This window comes from Rutilus rutilus (assembly GCF_951802725.1).
Source record: "Rutilus rutilus genome assembly, chromosome: 10".
Lineage (NCBI taxonomy): Eukaryota > Metazoa > Chordata > Actinopteri > Cypriniformes > Leuciscidae > Rutilus > Rutilus rutilus.
Genome location: NC_140215.1, coordinates 22,841,268 through 22,862,244, shown reverse-complemented (window position 1 = coordinate 22,862,244; position 20,977 = coordinate 22,841,268). Strand labels below are relative to the sequence as shown.

The following is a 20,977-nucleotide window of genomic DNA, read 5'->3' as shown; positions in this document are numbered from 1 at the left end:
TGCGAAAATATTCTTTACCATATTTAAAAAAAATCTTGCCTTGATTAACACAAAGTTGATGTCATTTGAAAGCTTAGAGTCTGAACTTTACAATGAATGTATCCACTTTGAAAAACTCTTAAGTATTGCTGAGTTATTTGCTGATAAATAGAATTTCTTTTTTTTTCATAATCTATAAAATAATGTACTGCAATGTGTCAAAAACATCATACAGCTCATGAAACATTCTCAGATAATTGAAAATGGCACTTCATTTTTTACAGCATATTATTACAATTAAAATGAGCCCAAAATTAGCATAATCTATTGCTTTTATGACAAGATATTCTTCATGGAGAAAAATTTGCCGATGAGGGGCTGTCAAAGACTGTACAAAAAGGCTGTCTCTTTTCCAAATGCTGTAACTTTTGATTCCTTTATCAAAAATTATTATGTTTTTATCCAGATGCAGCTAACATGTAGGGGGACTTCACTAAAAAAGAATTTTCCTCCTACCTTATTTCCTTCCTGAGTTATTCCATGACAAATAAGAAAGATATGCAAAATCATAATAAAAATTATATATATATATATATATATATATATATATATATATTGTATTTTATCCGCTGTTTCTTGGCAGGACAATGTCCAAATGTAATGTAATTTATATTTTCAAAAAATTTAAAAAGAGTTCTTTCAAACGATACCTTTTGACTCTCCTTGCTATAGTTTTGGAGTTATTATGATTATATAATTTTTATATAGTTTGGGGCAAAATTTGCTGTTTCAGTCTTGCCAGTTCATTTCTCTCTGTGTGTGTGTGTGTGTGTTTGTGTGTGTGGGTGTGTGTGTGTGGGGGGGAGGGTGTCTTATTTGCACTCTTGATGTTTTAGAGTGTCACCCCTTCATTGCTGAACACTTTTTTTCAGCACAGTGGCTGATCTGTAGCTTGTACCACCAAAAGTTTCTCTGAGTTTTCTTATTTTTTCGTATTTCCCATTCATTTCCTATGTCGCCCGTTTTCGGGCGGGAGGAAGCTAAGTGTGACTTTTTTTTTTACGACCCTTTAACATATCAGAATCATCTCCTTGATTTTTGTGTGTGTTCATATAGGTAATAAAACAAAAGTCACCAAGTTTCACCCCCATCCAATGAAGCAAAAAAATTAAACAATTCGAAACGTTCAGCCCAGAGGGTTAAAGAGACAACTAGCTATAAACAAACTTAAAATAAATTATTGTAAATAATCAATTCACGAAATGTACTGTATCCATTGCATGCATTTAATCAGATTTGTCATTATTATTTTTACTAAAATAAAAATATCTGAGGGACCCCCCTAATTCTATTTTTTACTTCTTATGGGGGGGTCCCTAATACCTTATGGGGGGTCCCGGATCCCCCAGCCCCCCCTCAATTCGAGCACTGTATATATATATATATATATATTATGCAAGGTAATTAACTAGCTTTTTCTATAAACAATGAAACTGTCCTTACCAAATAATAATAAAAAAAAAAATAATAAAAAAAATCACTTGAAGGCCTATCAGACCCTTATGCTGCCTTCACATGCTATCGGAAATTTCCTACTTCCCACTTCTGAAGGACTGACTACGAGCTCATTGCATTTAAATTTAGACTTGAGAGGCCGCTCAATGTCCTGTTTTTTAACTAGGAAACTAGTAGCCTATATATGATAATTCCGATAGCACGTGAGGCAGCATCATTTCAGTATAAATGAGATGAGACATAGAATGAGGACCTATCTTTTGTCAAGATTTCAAGTAGTCAAGAGTGCCAGTAATGATCCGCAAAACATGGACAGAAGTTTCAGCAGCGACCGCTAGATGGCTCTGTTATGCCACGTGCGCTCACAGCATGCGCGCCCGCACCTCCCAGAATGCATTGCGGCTGCTAGTGTGGTTAGCCTACACGTACCTGTGAACATACGGCACTGCACATACGGCTTCTGGGTTTCTTCAATTTTATACCGGTTTTCATTAATCGACATGCCTCCGAAAAAGCCAGCTCAAGCTCCAGCAGGCAATAAGAAAACCCAAGAGAAGAAAAAAGAGAAGATCATTGAGGTGAAATTTGCGGCGTTTAGCATTCATACAGCATGCTGAACTCTGGGCCTTGTGCTCTGATTCACTTTCTAGCGAATTCCAGCAGCTTTTAATGACATTTGAATTCTATAGTGAATGGAATAACGGGATAAACAGTTATATTTATATGTGTAATAGTGTTAGACTAGGCTGTCAAACAGTTATTGTCAATTTAACGGTGAGTAAAGAGGAAATGACTGTGAACAGAGTCAAAGTCTAACGTTACTGCTAGTAAGCCACATTCAGGCTGTCTCAACCTAGTGAGCTGGTCATCTAGATAGCATTATAAATCAATATGGGTCGTTTGTACGTTTGATATGAATGTGATAAAATGATTAACAGTTAGGGTGCTCATTAGGTTTTCAGACACCGCCTTAGTGATATGAAAATTATTATGTGTTATTACTCAGTCTTAAAGTTAACCGCTCATTTATAATTTGTGTTTATTATCAATTATACATACTCTTTGTGAAAGAAATGACTTGCTTGAACCAATATGGCTGTTTTGGTTACGTGTTTAACATCTGATTATGTAACTTGTTTGATTTAGTATGGGCTGATTCTAATATAATTATGTAATTGTTACTGAATTTGAATCGTTTCTGACAGGATAAAACCTTTGGACTGAAAAACAAAAAGGGTGCTAAACAACAGAAGTTCATTAAAGCTGTGACACAGCAGGTCAAGTGTGGACAGCAAAATGCCCGGCAGGTAATGATCATAACGCTGATTTTAGTGTGCTTATCTTAAGTCTGCATTTCCAAGCCAGTGTCTTGAACGTCTTTGGTGTATTTTATTTGATTTTTAGGTCGCTGCTGAGTCTGAAAAGAACAAAAAGAAGGAAGACAAGAAAAAGGAGTTGTCTGAGTTGAACGAGCTCTTTAAGCCAGTGGTGGCAGCTCAGAAAGTCAGCAAAGGTAACTAGTCCTTTGAGGGACACAACCTTATTTTAAACCTTTCTTTGAATCTTGCAGCTTAAAGGGATAGTTCACTTTGAAATAAAATTTTGGTATGTTTTAGCTTACCTCAAGGGCATCCAAGATGTAGGTGTCTTTTTTTCCGCAGTAGTTTCAATTTTGATATTTTTAGGTCAAACCGTTCTTGTCTGTCAGTCATATAGTGCAGGTCGATGGTCACTGTCTCAAAACACAAGCACAGAGTCCAAATTAAAACAATTTTCCATCGTCCAAATTAAACAATTCCCCATCGTAAGTACACATTGATGGCCTAAGACACGAAACGAGCGGTTTGTGTGAGAAAACGAACAGTATTTATATCGTTGTTATCTCTTGAACACAGCACACGTCCAAATGATCTGATGGCGCGGGCGGGTATAGATATATAAATAGATGTCGCCTTGGCTACTGCAGTTCATTGGAACGAAACCGTAGCCAAGGTGACATCTATGTATGTATCTATACCCGCCCGCGCCGTCAGATCATTTGGACGTGTGCTGTGTTCAAGAGATAACAACGGTATAAATACTGTTCGTTTCTCACACAAACCGCTCGTTTCGTGTCTTAGGCCATCAATGTGTACTTACGATGGGGAATTGTTTAATTTGGACGATGGAAAATTGTTTTAATTTGGACTCTGTGCTTGTGTTTTGAGACAGTGACCATCGACCTGCATTATATGACTGACAGACAAGAACGGTTTGACCTAAAAATATCAAAATTGAAACTACTGCGGAAACAAAGACACCTACATCTTGGATGCCCTTGAGGTAAGCTAAAACATATCAAAAATTAATTTCAAAGTGAACTATCCCTTTAATTCTAATCAGGGGTGCGTTTCCCAAAATCATCTTTAGTCTTCTGTGGTCGTAATCAACATAGTTAAGCGATTGCAGACAGCATCATAAATATGTGTGTTTGGAACTACAGTTCTCGATCTGTGGTTAGAAACATGGTTTCTTGTTAGTATGACATGTAGACTTAAAATCATGTTGTTGAGCAAAATAATAAGCTGACATGCAGTAAAAGCTATATCTTTTATTATATAAACTCATATACAGTCATGTGAACAAGAAAGGACACCCTTTAGAATTTTATGGTTTTACTTATCAGAACATAAGAAAAATCATATGGTCATGAGCAGGGCTTAAAGGGGTGGTTGATTATGATTTCACTTTTTAAATTTTAGTTAGTGTGTAATGTTGCTGTTTGAGCATAAACAACATCTGCAAAGTTACAATGCTCAAAGTTCAAAGCAAAGGGAGATATTTGCTTTTAAAGAAATCATTTTTTAAAGACTACAACAAACGGCTGGTAGGGACTACACGAGCTTCCTCCCGGGTTAGTGACATCACCAACCCTAAAATTTACATAAACTCCACCCCCGGAACACGATTTATAGATTATCATGACAGAATATGCTAATCAATGACTAGAAGATAACTACACATAAGCTACATAAATTCATCAACTAACCATTCAGATATGTTGTCTACATGTTGTCACTTCTTCTTGAGTCTCTCCATCTTTCTGACTTTGGTTTGAACATAAAAGGCTAAAAGTTTTTGAAAATTTCAGTGCATGTCTGTGTGAGGTAAAATAACAAGAGCTCTTGAAGCTCCGCCCACTGTGTCGGGAGCAGAAGCTCATTTGCATTTAAAGGGACAGACACAAAAACTGTGTTTTTGCTCACCCTCAAAAAGTGACAATTTTAACATGCTATATAAAAATATCTGTGGGGTATTTTGAGCTAAAACTTCACATACACACTCATTTCACACTCACATACACAAGCATTCATTCGTCATTAAAAAAGACGAAAATGATGATGAATATATTTGCTTGTCTTATAATGCAGAAACAAAAAAAACACAAAAAGCCCACCAATCCCGACAAAGATTGCTATACGAGGATTCATGTTTGCCAATCCAGGGGCCAATCCTGTTAAAAGTTTCAGAAAGTATATCGCCAAAGCCCACCTGATGCCACATCCTTCTATCTTTATCCACTGAAAGCCCCACAGGAGGAGCTTGACAGGAAAGATTGCTGGTATTCCCATGAACCGGTGGGTGTGAACTATCTTGGAAACATGCTTCCGCGCATCAGCGGGGCAGTCGGGTTATCCAAAAGATACACCAACCAAATATTCATTAAGAAGCACTGCAGTTCAAATGCTGTCAGAGGCAGGGCTGGAGAGCAGGCAGATCGTGTCTGTCACAGGGCACAAGTGTGAAACAAGCCTGAGAAGCTACTGGGCACCTTTGGCTAAAGAAAAAAAAGAAATGGAGCTTGATCCTCTCTGGAAACAAAAGTACAAACGAAAATCAAGCCAAGGATCACCAGAAAAAAAACCCTCTGCTAACATGCAGCCCCATGCGCTTGATCTGCCATTTTTTTATGTCTAAATTCCCAATCAATGGAAAAAATAACAAATAAAGTATATAGTCTTATCTATAATCAAAAGAAAATGAAACTGAATATACTTAAATTGATAGTCCTGCTGCACGGCTTTTCGTTATTAGCCTATTGCAGATAATATAACAAATAAGTAGCCTAATGATAGGCCTACTTGTTAAAAGGGCTGTTTCATTTATTAGGCTAGCCTGCTGTCAATAATAGAAAGAAAGAATTAACAAATTAATTAAAAAGAATGAATTGATATATAAATTAAATTATATTGACGCACATGCTTTTCTGTCTCATTATTGCAACCTCTGTCTCTCTCTTTGTCTCTCTAATAACTGCATTAGTCTGCTATCAGTGGCTCGAACCTCCGTTTCTCACTCTAAAATGACGTAGCAATGGAGGTTTGGTATTAGGCTAGATGCGTAAGAAATTAGTCCCACACAAAAGAGTGTTTTAATGACAAAAACTTGACAAATGTCTTGAAATATATCATCTGAACAATGTTTCGAGGTGTGGTAACCATAGTATAAGCGGTATAATTGACTCCGGGCCGTTGAATTGTTAGAAAAATAATGCTGCTTTGCGTCGTGTCTGCATTACCACTTTTGGGGTGCTTTATTTTTCTAACAATTCAATGGCCCTTTGTCAGTTATTGCTTAGATGAATTCAGTGTGTGTATATATATATATATATATATATATATATACACACACACACACTCACACGTGCGCACACACGACTTACGTAATCAAATTACTTTTTTCAAGTATCTAGTAAAGTAATGCATTATTACTTTTTTCAAATAAGTAACACAAGTTACTTTGTTTTCCCATTTATTGACTGACACCTCTTCTGTCCCCATGTTAAGAGAAATTAGGAGTAAGGTGCAGAGGCGTTGTGTGCGCTGTGTAAACATGATGGTTACTGTAGTTCTAGACTAAAAGTAAGCATAAATTTATTCATCTCTCTTGCACAAAAACAGATTCAGTATTCCTCAAAATGAATAAAAACTGTGAAATGCATGTGATTCTGCAATAATTAAATGCTAAATAATACAAATATACTTTGTACATTTAATGTCACTTTAACAAATGTCTTTGCTGCTGACATTTGATGACCCAATTATTACTTAGTTCATTTTTAGGTTTTTATTTCTCAAGAGTTTTGATCTTTCTTCTGCGATGCAGAGTGGCAGCATAGCTGAAAGGGTTTGATCTGTGGCCACTACTGTACAGGCATAACTTTATTTTAGCCTGAGGCTTTTTCATTTCACTTTTGATCTATAAGGGCCTTTACATTTGCCAAAAATTTATTATTTTCTTTTTTAATTAAAAACGAACAACCAAGCCCCAACACAATGTGTGTGTGTGTGTGTGTGTGTATGTATGCATGTCCTGCTTTGATCATTGCCCATCTGTGTATTTTGTTCTTTTGTTCTATTCTCTGTTCTATCTCTGATCAACTTAATTATTTCTGTTATTCTTCTTAATTTCAGGTGTGGATCCCAAGTCCGTGTTATGTGCTTTCTTTAAGCAAGGCCAGTGTACCAAAGGTGATAAGTGTAAATTCTCTCATGACCTCACCTTGGAGAGGAAATGTGAGAAAAGAAGCTTGTATGTGGACGGCAGAGATGAAGATCTGGAGAAAGGTGAGTCCAATAGGACTTTCATGGGTCCTTGACAAATGTCTTGAAATACAACATCTGAACAATGTTTCGAGGTGTGATGACCATAGTATAAGCGGAATAATTGACTCCGGGCCATTGAATTATTAGAAATCATTTGACAAGGACTTTCAACTTTAACAAGTTTTCTTTGGGATTTTGGAATTGACATAAGTGGAACTATTGCTTTTTTTTTCAAGGGGTCTGTTATTGGTTTGATGCAGTTACTCTCAAAAAGGTTTTGAACTATTGGTTGCCTTCATGTTAATAATTCTTTTGTTAATTCATTAATGCAGACACCATGGATAATTGGGACGAAAAGAAACTTGAAGAGGTTGTGAACAAGAAGCATGGAGAGGCTGAAAAGAAGAAAGCGAAGACACAAATTGTAAGTTCTGGCAGTAAAGTGTAGTTGTACACTCAAATCATCTTGATATTACCATTGATGTGATTTGATTGGTTGTTGTTTTTTCCTCAATTGTAATCAAGAAAGGGAAATTAACAAATGATATTCATTTTTTAGGTGTGCAAATATTTCCTTGATGCTATTGAAAACAACAAATACGGCTGGTTTTGGGTTTGTCCCGGTGGAGCTGACAGCTGTATGTACCGCCACGCTCTTCCTGTTGGCTTCGTTCTGAAGAAAGACAAGAAGAAAGAGGAGAAGATTGAAGAGGAGATCTCGTTGGAGGATTTGATAGAGACTGAGGTGAGAAGAAAGCGAAGAGATTATTAAGGGCATTGCAGAACATGATTGTGAAGTAACAGTGTCCTTGGATCTGTTAGTGATTTATCAAAAATGTTCATGTTGTAATGATCTGCTTTTATGATTGTAGCGATGTGCCTTGGGAGCAAACGTCACTCGAATTACTCTTGAAACATTCTTAGCCTGGAAGAAAAGGAAAAGGCAGGAGAAAATGGCTAAAGCAGAGCAGGACATGGAGAAAAAGAAAGCTGACTTCAAAGCTGGCAGAGCGTTTGGAGTGAGTAAAAATCTTGTCACTAATATTCCTCCACAGTTTGCCTGATCAGTTAAAACACTGACCTCAACATAGTCAACTGAAAAAGGGACTTATTCTTCAGCGTGCATTAAAAGCTGTTTTGGCTCTGAGTGAAATTTTTGAAGGGTGGCAGTAAAGCTCTCAGATCTTGCATTTGCTGCTGTTTTACTGTGTCCTGGTTCTTCAAGACTCTTTCATGCTGTTCTGAAGCTGTCGTCTGTTGTGTGCAATGACACTCATCTCATGGTTTCATGTCCTGCAGGTCAGTGGAAGGGAAGTGTTTGAGTTCAGGCCTGAGCTTGTTGACGATGACGATGAGGAGGCGGATGATACAAAATACAATAAAGATGATGATGATGGTTACTCTGAAGTTTCTTACGAGGTGATGCAACACCACCCCTTTAGCTCATAGACATTTAGCTATATAGACATTTTACATACAAATAATGGACTTTATCAAATCAGTCATATGATGTTATATTTTATTGTCTGTTGCACATGCATGTAATACTCTGATTTATTTAGATTCACTCTCTCCTTCTTGAGTCTTTCAGCATTATTAACATGAATGTTTGTCCAGGTGGAGGACCCAGACGATGTTCAGGACCTTGACATTGCTAGATTTATCCCTAAAGAGGTGGATAACGCGGGTATAACGATGGCATCAGCTGACAGGTTTTCTGCCAAAGCTCTTCCTACAAATGATACAGATGGTGAGATGCTTCTGAATATCTTATTTTCTAGTCAATTCACCTATATTTCTATAGCTGTAGAAAAACTGAAAAAAAAAAAAACAGGAAAATAACGACCAATGATGCAAACTTTATTAAACATAAGACAAATTCTATTGTAAAGCCCTACGGAAGACAATGGTGTCATTCAGCTAAAACAGCTCTACAGAAGACAATAGTGTTATTCAACTCAAGTCAGTTCAATGTTGATTCAATTCAGTTCAATAGCAGTGTTGATGTTTCAAAATTCATCAATTTATGACCGAAGTCAATCCAGCTGTAAAGCAGCTCTAAAGAAGACAATACTAGTGTCATCCAGCTCAATTCAGTTCAGGTTATTTTCTTGCGTGTCTTTTAAACACCTTCATATGACCTGTTTAATTTTTAATGCTTACTTGTGAGGTTAGTGTCTGTACAATTTGAGTCTGTACAACAAGAGATGCACCAATACTAAATTTCTGCTGATACCAGTGGTTTTGATTCGTTTATTCAAGATTTTTTTATGCAAGAAAAGACAAGAAAACCTGTACAGTACATACAGTCAAAACCCCAACATAACCCATTCCTCTACCCATCAGACGTAAAGTATCAATTACATTGTACATTAGTTTTATTACTAGTTTTATTAGGAAAACTAGAATGAACTAGGAAAACTTTGCTCTCTTTCTCATCACCCTAGTCTTCGTCGTCCTTATTGCCTGCGCACAAATTCGCAGGCCTCCGTGGCACATCAGCTTATAAATGAAAGCGTTAAATGCTGATTTCAGTGTCCTCCATGTTTACATCCGTATGACGCTGTGCTGCATGCCTCTTTTGCACATTCAGGTCAGTTCAGGACTGTGATCCTTTTACAGTAGAATCTGATATTTGCCACATTTAAAAAAAATTGTGAAAAGCTAAACAAAAAAGTCAGATCTAAAGCTTCCAGTGTGAACGTAGCCTTAAGGTGATGATATGGTAGGTGCGCCGTATATTTTCCTGCTTTTTTGTCCTTTGCCAATCACACCTATGAATGTTGCTGGGCAATCTTGCCAAGCGATAGCTGCTTGGGCACTTTCCCATTGAAAATGGGCAATACATTTCTATCTGGATAATTTAGATCGGTTGTGGGCCCCTGTGTCTTATCTGGTTGCCCGTTGACGGCAACATTGCTCAAAAAGTTGCCCTGTGTATCATCACCTTTAGAGTATCTGACCTCTTCATCCTAAACGAGTCTAATAACTCACAATCAGCTCTGGTTATTATCCATAAATGTCATTCTGATTCTTTTCTTCATGTCCACATGCTGCTTTCTGATGTCACTGATCTCTGTTTTGTCTCTAAAGACAATAAATTGAGCGAAGCCTCGGGCGGAGCCATGGAGAACGGAGAACACAGCCAGGACCAGTCGCTGGAGGACGGCGAAACCAATGAGGAGGAGGAGGAGGAGGCAGAGGCTGTGCCAGTAGATGAAAACCTCTTCACTGGGGAGGACCTAGACGAACTGGAGGAGGAGCTCAACACACTGGACCTGGATGAATGAAGACTGGGACTGTTGCATTATTCATGAACTACACATGGCTTGAAGTGAATGACAATATTTTCACTAATAACTACCACCAGTATTGCCATGTCAGAAACCGCTCTGCCTGCAATATGCACCCTCATCACTCGAGATGTCCCGGGACGCTACAGGAGAGACTGGAGTAGGTGTTCTTGTTCTCTCTAAGATTTAACTTTTTGCCCAATATTTTTCTTTTTTTTTTCTTTTAAATGCAGTCTACCCCAAAAGCACAGTCTAGGTGAGGGTCTAGTTCTACAGTGGGAACATACTCTATATATTTATGAGGCTGTTGATTTGATATTTCTGCCTTCTCTTTTGAAAGATTTGATTTAATGATCATCTTTGTAAGGTCATGCGTATGAAATGATCCAGCATAAATCCTCTTTAAGACGTTCAAGCACTATTGGAATCTGGTTTCCTCTTCTGCTGATTAAATGTTGCTTTAATGAAGACAAAGGATTAGTTGATCGGTATCATTACAGTTTTTAACATGTAACCAACTGCATGCCTGTATCAGGATCAGAATGTAAATGCTGAATAAGTGTGCTGACATTCAAGTGTTCAATAATCAGTTGATCAGATGTTGAATGTGAAATCGCGGATGCAAATGTGGCATTTGGCCTTACAGAAGGAGATGCGGACAACGACATCATTACTAGTCAAATTTGATGTTTAAAGTGTTTTCAGGAAGTGGAAAAGTAACAGAGATGAGCTTTTGAGATGAACTAGTAATGTGTCTGTCCTTTTGTATTCAATTGTTTTAAACTGCCCTCCCACCAACACAACACAAGAAATTGTAAATAAAAGGATATCAGATACAGAGTTTGAGTATAGATGCCTTATTGTAGCTCTTAATTAAAGGGATCGGTCATCCCCAATTGTCATTAATTACTCACCCTCGTCTTTCCAAACCCGTAAGACTTCCGTTCATCTTCGGAACACAAATGAAGATATTTTTGATGAAATCTGAGAGCTTTCTGCCCCTCCATTGACAGCTACGCAACTAACACTTTGACTCATCAAAAAGTAAATAAAGAGATTGTAAAACTAATCCATATGAATTGAGCGGTTTAGTCAGATTTTCTGAAGAGACGCAATTGCTTTATATGATATATGAACAGATTGAATTTAGGGTTTTATTCACATATAAACATTCATCAAAAATCGTAATCAGAATGTTTGCTTTACATGCAAGAACCAATGAGGTTCATTCTGAGCTTGTGCAAGAACCAATGAGGTTTATTCTCATTATGCTGTACGTTTGAGCTTCAGCAAGAACCAATGAGGTTTATTCTCTTGCGTCAAGCACAATTAGTTGAGCTTTGTTCGCTGATCAATGTGATTATGAATAAAAGCTTAAATTAAATCTGTTCATCATATAAAGCGATCAAGTCTCTTCTGGAAAATTGATTAAACCGCTCAATTCATATGGATTAGTTTTACAATCATTTTGAAAGCAACGTTTTGATGAGTCAGTGTCAGTTTCAATGGAGGGACAGAAAGCTCAGATTTCATCAAAAGATCGTCATTTGTGTTTCGAAGATGAACGAAAGACTTACTGGTTTGGAATGACATGAGGGTGAGTTGTTCAATTTAATTTGTGGGCGAACTGAGTGGGTTTAACTATACAACAGTGGTCTGCAAACCCACAACACAGGGTTATTATAGTTCTGAGCTTCCGGTGTGTTTAGATTTGATACTGTACTTAGTTTTAGTTTTTATTTTAGTTTTAGTGAGACGTTGCTTTAAAAATGCTAATAATAAAGAAATATTGAGTCATATTTCATCACATTTGAAATCTGCAAATCTTGATTAACTGACAGCACTAATTTTTAGGTTTAACTTTAACATGTACATTTTGATTACTGATGCACAAATAAGCGCATTACAGTGTGCTGTTTTATTAAGCTCCGGTTTATGATATTAAGATTTACCTGTTATAATTTATAATTGTTATATTTAAATAATTTTCACTGCTGTAATCTGCAATATTTATGTGATCATAATGGCCAGGCCTTTCTTACGTTCCGGTAATGTTGTTGTTCTGCGATCTTCTGCAAGAAACATCAGGTCGATCTGCTGCTGTCCAGAATCAGGTGGTTTGTCTTCGTCTGGCATCTCAGCTGAGACCTGTCCACTATGGGTGACCCTAGCAGTAGTTGTGAAGTACCAGTGGCGTAGCTCTCAGCATCACTGATGCACACAAGCCCTCACAGCACGTCAAGCTGCAAACCGTGTGAGGGACCCTAACCTTCCCTAACCTGCAGTAACTGCTCACAAGCAACCGCATATCAACCAACTAGGCTACTCTAAACATCCTGATAACCACATCAAGGTACGAAAAACCAATAAGCAGAGTCCGGTAACCGCAAAGCAACACGTTAACAACCGCACAGAAAACCATAGTAAACTCATGTCAAGCAAAGGAAACCATCCAAAACATGTGGAAAAGCACCAAAAAACAATCAGAACAACCTAGGAACCGCATATCAATGCTTTGACAATCACCAAAAACATCCAAACAACCACAAAACAATGTGCAAAACACCTCTACAAAATAAAATTTACTCTACAAAATAAAACTTATTCTGTAACTACAGTATTTATATACAGGTCCCGCTGTGATACTCCGGGCTCCATGTGACACAGTGATGACAGTGGTTCCTCAGGCAGGGGCTCTTCACTGATGTCCACGTGGATTTGAGGAGTGAAGCTTCCGCTGGTTGTGGAGAAGCTCTCGGTGATCCGGACACGTCCATCAGGATGCTCCGTCTCCTCCAGTGAAGGGCGGTTGAGTGCCTCCCACAGTCGCTGCTTGATCTTCAGTCCTCGTTTAAGGCTGTAGGGACGCCGCCGACCACTGCGTGTCTTCATCATGGGCTCCACCACAGAGCGGTAGATGTCCTGGTAGGCCTCTACGCTGTAGCCGTGGATGGAGACAGGCTCATCCTGCTGACGCACGTCCACTGAAGAGACTGAGACTGCTGGACGGATGTCAGGAAGGACAGCAGCGTTCTTCAAGTAGCGTTCTTCCAATTCTGTGGGTCTTTGAGCTTTGGCAGAGATGCTGCTGTAAGTGTGATCAGACCTGACCAACGTTACAGCCGCCAGCTGTGGAAGCTCACTGGGGTCCGGACTGGAAGAGATGTCCTCCACCAAGAATCCCCTCAGGCGTGTGGGAAGAGCCCTGGTTCTTCTTGACCGACGCTTCTCCATGATAATGAATCAAGAAGAACTAAAGACTGGACAAATCACTAAGACTTACCAAATTGTAGAGTTGTGAAGAGCTTGCAGCAAGTGTGATCAGGCTTCAAGGCTTCAGAAACAGTTGTGTTCGTTTCAAAAATCAACACAATCTACTGGACTGACATAGAGTGTTGAGGATCATTTAAATGTAAACAACACTTGATATCAGCAAGTCAATAATAAGAGCAGCATGAGCTCTATGTTACATGTATTGTACTATTACTGTTATCTTTATTTATTTATTTATATATATATATATATATATATATATATAAATTGTAACTCTTCTATGTCAGTAGTTCGTGAACAAATCTGTGTTTTAAGTACATTTTTTAATCTTTTGTTCACTGAAGTCTCTTTCTTTAAACTGCTTTGGTGGCTTTTCTTGCTTCCAGAGACTGACTATAGGGTCATTTTGTGTTAACTCAACCAGAGGTTCCCGGCTAAAAATGTAGATTTTTATAATAAAAGATAAATAAATCTGGTGAATGACAATTTTCACCTTGCCCAATTACAGTGGGTTAAAATGACGCTAGAAAGATGGGAGCATATATATTATTTTTTTTTACAGAGATTAGTAGGTCTGTTAGTTAAATCTGTTGACTTTAGCAATCTTTTTTGCATTATATGCCAACAGTGAAAGTTCAAAAAGTTTGACTAATTTAAGTAGTATTATCTTGATTTCCTTTTAGATTCTGGTTTTTAACTTTATTTTAAAGGCCCTATTTGGTTCGATCCCAGAGATATGGAGATCTTAATGTGGCTCCATGAGAAAATTGGTAAATTGTACACATTCTCAGTGGTCAAAACCCAAATGTGGGTCACTTTGCATACAGCTGATAATTTCTTTTAAAGAGGAATATCTGAACAAAAAAAAAAATGTTGAAACTAGAAATGCCTCTTATTTTTTTATGTCAGCACAATTGCATAGAACACCTGTCTTGAGTGGCATAAATATTCCTTTTGCATGCCTGTAAATATCTTAATATCCTTCTAGATTCTCATTCTTAATACATTCTTTTGTAATCTTAATTTTTAAGGCTGTATATGTTTCAATCGCATATATATTGGGATCCCAATGCGACTCCATGTTCAAATTGTTGTATTTTAATGGTCAAACCAAATGTGGGTGCAAACAGCTGATACTTATTGTGTTTGAAGAAGAATGTCTGGAGAACAAATAATACTGAAACTAGAAAGGCAACTTGTTTCGCTCTATGACAATAATTGCATATTGAAAATAATTGCAACCATTGAAAATGGGTAAAATTCAACAAATTGAACATGGAGAAAAAAAATAGATGCATAGTTTCAACATTATTTGTTAGATAATTTAAGTTTTCAACATTAGAAAACAGTATCAGATATGCAAAGTGACCCACATTTGATTTTTGGCCACTGAAAATGTGTACAATTTACACTCATTAAGATCTCCACATCATGGGATCGAACCATATAGGGCCTTTAAAATGAAGATACCTCCAGCTGAAGCTGAGGCGGTTGGATCCATTTGCAGAATTTTATTGGCACATGCAATGAAACACAGGTAAGCAGACATATAATGAGACAGGCAAGAATCAAAGGGAATATCCAGTACTCGTACTAGTGAAACACAGGCTGAAGTCGGGGCAGGCAGAAAAGGATCACAGAGTCCAGGCAGAGATCTAAGGTCCAGAGAAACACAGAGAATGATACAGGGAAAACGCTTGGTAATGTCCACAATGCAAAACAAGACTTCGCAAGGGAACAATGGAAGGGACAGTCCAGATAAAGGGGAGATGATGGAGAACAGGTGGTGGTGATGAGTATGATCAGGGAATTTTCCCATTTTTGATCTTTAACTGTTGGCATATAGACCTTATGTAGCCCCGCCCCTTTTCAGCGCTGCGCTTATTGTCTTTTGACTTCCGGTCTGTATTGTCACAGCGTTTTGTGTGTTTATTAATGAACGGCTCGTTTTAAAATCTTCCCGGTCGATTTACATTTGTTAAGTCATCTGCTTTAAACATTACAGTCCTCATGATAACTTTCGTGAACTTTACATTAAGTAAATCCACTTAAAAAGCTAATTACTCCTGGACAGAAATGCCATATACAGAGCGACCGCAAAACGGAAGCTAAAAGACAATTTTCCAAAGATGGCGGCGCCCTTGTTTCTCTGGTGCATAAGGTCTTATGGCTAATGCAACAAAGATTGCTAAAGTCAACAGGTTTAAATGACCTACCAATCTCTCTTGTAAAAATAAAATAATTCTGCTGCCATCTGTCTAAAGTCCTTTTTACCCCACTGTAATTTGGCTCCAAATATACTAATATTTTGGCTTTCATCATAATTTTTGTTTGCTTGTCTTCCGAAAAAATATTAACAAATAAAAAAAAATTGAGCCGGGGAAGTTTCCAAAATGTGGTTGCTTTGACATGAAAGGCACAAGCCTTTTTTTGTTGTTGTTGTTTTTCAGTATTTCTTTTTCAAGTAGATTTGTAGACAAGCATTGCCCATCAGCATTGCTCATTGGTCTATCTGTTTAGGTTCACTTGCTTGAGGTTGGTTGCTCATATTATAGCTACATATTATATACATATATATATATATGTATATATATATACTACGTATATACATATATATATATATATATATATATTTGGGCCATTCCACCGAATGGGTGACATTTGCTTGTTGTAACTCTTAAAAATTAAACTTTATTTTTTAATTTTTTTCAACACTGAATCTAATACTCAAATATTTACCTATTCAAAATGTGTATTGGTCAATCTCAGGCAACTTTATTTAATTTTTTACAAGGTTTCTAAGCAGAAGATGGATGCATGTTTTCACAGTCCTGTTACCGAAACTCATGTGACATTTAAAAAGCATCTTTATAAGCATGTCAATTATTCCTTTGTTTTTCCCACAAGAAAGTGTTTATTTTAAAGATATTGTTGGTTATATGTTCAAATAACTGATATTTGTGACAAAAAATCACTATATATTAAGGCAAAGTGTATTTTAATAAAAAACACAAAGCCATTTTTTCATTTTAAAGAAGACCGAAGCCTCAAGTTTATATATTTTTTTATAATTTAATTTATTAAACAATTGTATAAATGATGGACCAAACAAAACTGATAAAAACAGTGGTTTAACTTTATTTTTTTAGAAAATAAATAAATAATAGTAACAGGAATGAACACTTGGTAACAGGAATGAACTAGTTCATAACAGGAATGAGGAACAGGAAACAGGAATGAGTGTCCATGTGTGCACGAGAGAGAGTGTACATGACTGTGTGTGCATAAGATTTCTATGTTGAAGTGATGTACTATATGCTAGTACTTCACAGCAAAGGAGGTGGAAAGGGAAATAATATTTACAGTATTAAATCAACAAAACAGAGGACTCTACTCACTCCTGTTACTTTAACTCACTCCTGTTATTTTTCATATAAGTAACAGGACTGAAAGTAACAGGATTGAGTTTTTAAGCAAAAAGTTATCAAATACATGACATATGGCCACATAGCATACATGCTAATAGCATGGGGACACTGAGCAAATTCTAGTAACTTAACAAAAGTTAATATCTTTAAAATAAACAAATACATTCTAAGAAATTATTTAGGTAACAGGATAGTATGTTGAGATTGACCTTCTCAGTCATAGTTACAATTTCATCAAATATACAGAAATTAAAATAAGAGGACTAACTTATGGTCTTCCCATTGCCTTTAGAAGATCAAGATGATGCAACTTCCTGTTGAAAATGTGTCTTGTGGAATATTCCAAGTTTTTCAGAGGGGGGGATGTGTTAGGGTAACAGGACTGAGTGAAAACCCGGGGACATGACTAAAATGTGTATTTTATCTAAAATATTAGATAAAATATTTTTTTCTCATAAAAACAAACAAACATTTTAAATACATTGGATATAAAGTCACACAACAATCCCCAAAACTTAAGATTTCTGAAGGATTGTAATCATTATATTTCATGGCAAAGTTTAGAGACAGAGAGTGGGGACATGCAGAAAATGGTATTTTTTGTGTTCTACGTAGTTTTTATTAATGTTTTTAATTATAAATTTTATAATTTGTAGTTAGCTTAATATGCAGGACATTTTGCTTAATAATAAAATGTATTTTAGAGTTAATTTTCATGCAATTTTATACATATGATGTTCTGGGGACATAAATGTCACCCATTCGGTGGAATGGCTCATATATATATATATATATATATATATATATATATATATATATATATATATACATACATATTATAGCTACAATTCATTCTGTTTGTAACCTGTATCTTGATTTTGTAATTGCAAGACGTCATGGGAAAATTTGCATGAAAAGAGACTTGAGGAGGTTGTAAGAAACATGGAGAAGCTCAACAGAAGCAAGCAAAGACAAAGTGTAGGTTCTGTCAAAATTGAAATTGTTATATTCAATCACCTTTTGACATCCGCACATATGATCTTTATTCATTTTAAGATGTGCAATTGTTTCCTTGACACTGCTGAAAAAAGCAAATATGGTAAAACCACTCTCTTCCAGTGAGTTTCGTTCTAAAGACAAGGAGAAAATTATGAGGAGATCTCGCTGGAGGATTTGATATACAAAGACGCGAGAGAATAGTCACTATTAAGAGAGTACAAATCATGTCATTGCTATTCCTCCTTAGTTTGCCTGATTTAAAAAATTGTGACATCAACATTGTCTCCTGAAATAAAGGGACTCGTTCTTAAAATGTAGCTTATGTGCATTAAAAAGGCAGTTTAAATTTGTATTTTGACGGTGATGCTGTGGTTTGACCAGAGGGTGGCAGTAAAGCTCTCAGATCTTGTGTTTGCTGCTGTTTTACTGTGTCCTGGTTCTTCAAGACTCTTTCATGCTGTTCTGAAGCTGTCGTCTGTTGTGTGCAATGACACTCATCTCATGGTTTCATGTCCTGCAGTTCAGTGGAAGGGAAGTGTTTGAGTTCAGGCTGAGGTGAGGAGGTGGATGATACTTTAATACATTAAAGAAGATGATGTGATGTCAGTGTACAAGTGCTCCACCCAAAAATGACACAGATGGTGAGAAACTTCTGAATATTTGACCTTTCAAAACTCATATTTGAGTTTCTATTGGACACTCTAGTCTCTTTTTCCAAAATTGTGAGGTGTGAACAAATGGTAAAGCTGCACTGTAAGAAAGTGTAAATTGCCTAATTGTGTGAAATTCTCAAGAAATCTAATTTAAATAAAACTGAGACATAAATAAATAAAACTCAAGAAGAATCTTGTATGTGTAAACATGTTCAGTGAGCTTGTCACCTCAAAGCAATCATCTGTTTAATCTGAAATCATAATGTTCCAAGCATCAAACGAATTAGTTCATATGTTTAGCAACAGATCATAAACATTCTTAACATAGCACTAATCCACTAATTGCTTGGCTTGGGCTGTTGAGAGATGGCCAACATGGTCAGAGGACTGGCATTTCCTACGATCTGCTTGAGAAAGCATGATTTCCCCAGCCTTGTTCACACAAATAAATAATGTATTGCAGTGTATGTATAAATCACTTACAGTGCTATTAGGGTTCAACAAAAGAATCCCAAAAATTGTGCCAGTTGATAAACCACATACAAAGCCCTGTCCTGATAGCTATAACAAAACCATTTCAAATAGAGACAGACAGGATTTATTGCAGCAGCTGCAGTGAATGACTCCATGGTTTTTATAAGGGCATTGACCTGAGGGTGGGCTATACCTTCCCCATCACCTATGACCTTGTAGTACTTGTTTGCATGGAAGAACATCACACACATCAACAACAACAACAAGTGTCTCTTACTGAAATTATCTCCCAAGTCAAGGGTGAACATAACACTCTTTATGTACAGGAACACTTGATTCTGATTTGTCAATAGTGCCTTCCATTGTGTATGTTGTAGTATATGTTTTCTTAGCGGAAGCTTTAAAATAATACACAGGTAAGATTATAAACTAATTTCAACTCTCAATATTTAATTTCCATGTTGTTCTTTGGTGAGTAGCAGTGTAATGATCACGTACAGTCATTATTACATAATAAACCCGTATTAATCCCTGATAAACCCTGGTGCCTGACTTATATCAGAGTAGGTTCTTTCAACAATCTTTTATGAGAGTTTGAAATCTTAGACTCTTGCGCCTACTCCAAAAAAAAAAAAAAGATATGCTAAGCATTCATTTCAGTTCTAAGATAAAAGTTTCTTCAGAAAAGTATATTCAGAAAGCTCTTTTAGTAAAGGAATACAGCAGTCCCGTTTCAACAAATCAACACATTTTAAATCCTGCATCCTTCTTTCTAATAGTTGTTTTTAGAAAGTAGAGTTTTAAATTAAAAAAATTGTGTGTCTTGTAACAACCCTGTGAACTTGGATTAGATGGATGGGATTTCTCAAGCCTGTGACAGTCCTGCACTGAGAAAATACTGAAGAACACTACACTACACTGAATGGTAAGCAACATGCACAAACAGGAAAATACTAGAATTGAAAAAAAGATTTGTTTAGAGATTACAAAACTCAGGAATGTAGGAAAATAAATACACCCCACAGACAAGAACCGACAAAGAATTGAACCAAACGGGTAGTATTATATATGGGGAGATTGGGGACAAATACAGGAACTGAACAAGACACGGATGTACAGTAACTAATCATTAACCAAGGCAACAAAAAGGGGATAATCAAGAGTAAACTGAAAGGAAACACAAGAAACATAAACACATGAACGAAAAGACAATGAAACTAAACATAACCCTAACATTACACCCCCCTCCCGGAAGACACTACCTAGCACCATAGAAAATAGTCCAACAGAGGAGGTAGGGGGTTTTGGAGGTGGACACAGAGCTGGCAATGGGTAGGGAACTGTATAGGAGCCGGCCAGTGAGGACACCACGTTGGAGCTGACGGAGGGAGGAGCCAGGGTAGAGCCTTGGTTGGACGTCCAGGTGGCGTCTGGGGACCGACAGATGGAGGCAGAGCCAGGAAAGGTGGAGACCCAGGCGGAGCCAAGAGGACAATGGTCCAGGGTGACACCGAAAGACTGTGAGGCCAAGGTGGAGCCACTGGCTTGCGGGACCAAGATGGAGAAGGGGGCCGAAGGAAAGGTGGAGCCAAAAGGGTGGAGGGCTGAGGTGCAGCTGGAGGCCCCGAAGTCTGCGGTGGAACCCGGATGATGATGGACTATGGGGGAGCCGGAGGATCGAGGGAGCCTGAGGGATGAAAGACCACGGTAAGGCCAAGGCAGAGCCGACGGGGCTGACAGGCCGAGGTGGAGTCATGGGTTTGGAGGCCCGAAGAGAA

General features: G+C 37.3%; 1 protein-coding gene across 1 annotated transcript; it reads left to right on the top strand.

The window, feature by feature from the left end:
* The first annotated feature begins 1,580 nt into the window (after window positions 1-1,580).
* On the top strand, window positions 1,581-11,212 carry zc3h15 (zinc finger CCCH-type containing 15). Its single transcript, XM_084420276.1, has 10 exons — window positions 1,581-2,072; window positions 2,700-2,801; window positions 2,899-3,007; window positions 6,948-7,100; window positions 7,412-7,503; window positions 7,639-7,824; window positions 7,952-8,098; window positions 8,379-8,498; window positions 8,697-8,829; window positions 10,173-11,212. Exons 1-10 carry the CDS (start codon window positions 1,833-1,835, stop codon window positions 10,367-10,369), a joined length of 1,479 nt encoding a protein of 492 aa, XP_084276402.1. The 5' UTR covers window positions 1,581-1,832; the 3' UTR covers window positions 10,370-11,212.
* Window positions 11,213-20,977: the final 9,765 nt, after the last annotated feature.

Bases quoted from the DNA above. Each gene is read 5' to 3' on its own strand.
- zc3h15 (XM_084420276.1), top strand. From the start codon at position 1,833: ATGGCTCTGTTATGCCACGTGCGCTCACAGCATGCGCGCCCGCACCTC. The intron at 7,504-7,638 runs GTAAGTTCTGGC...TTCATTTTTTAG, and splicing joins AGAAAGCGAAGACACAAATT to GTGTGCAAATATTTCCTTGA. The intron at 8,099-8,378 runs GTGAGTAAAAAT...CATGTCCTGCAG, and splicing joins AAGCTGGCAGAGCGTTTGGA to GTCAGTGGAAGGGAAGTGTT.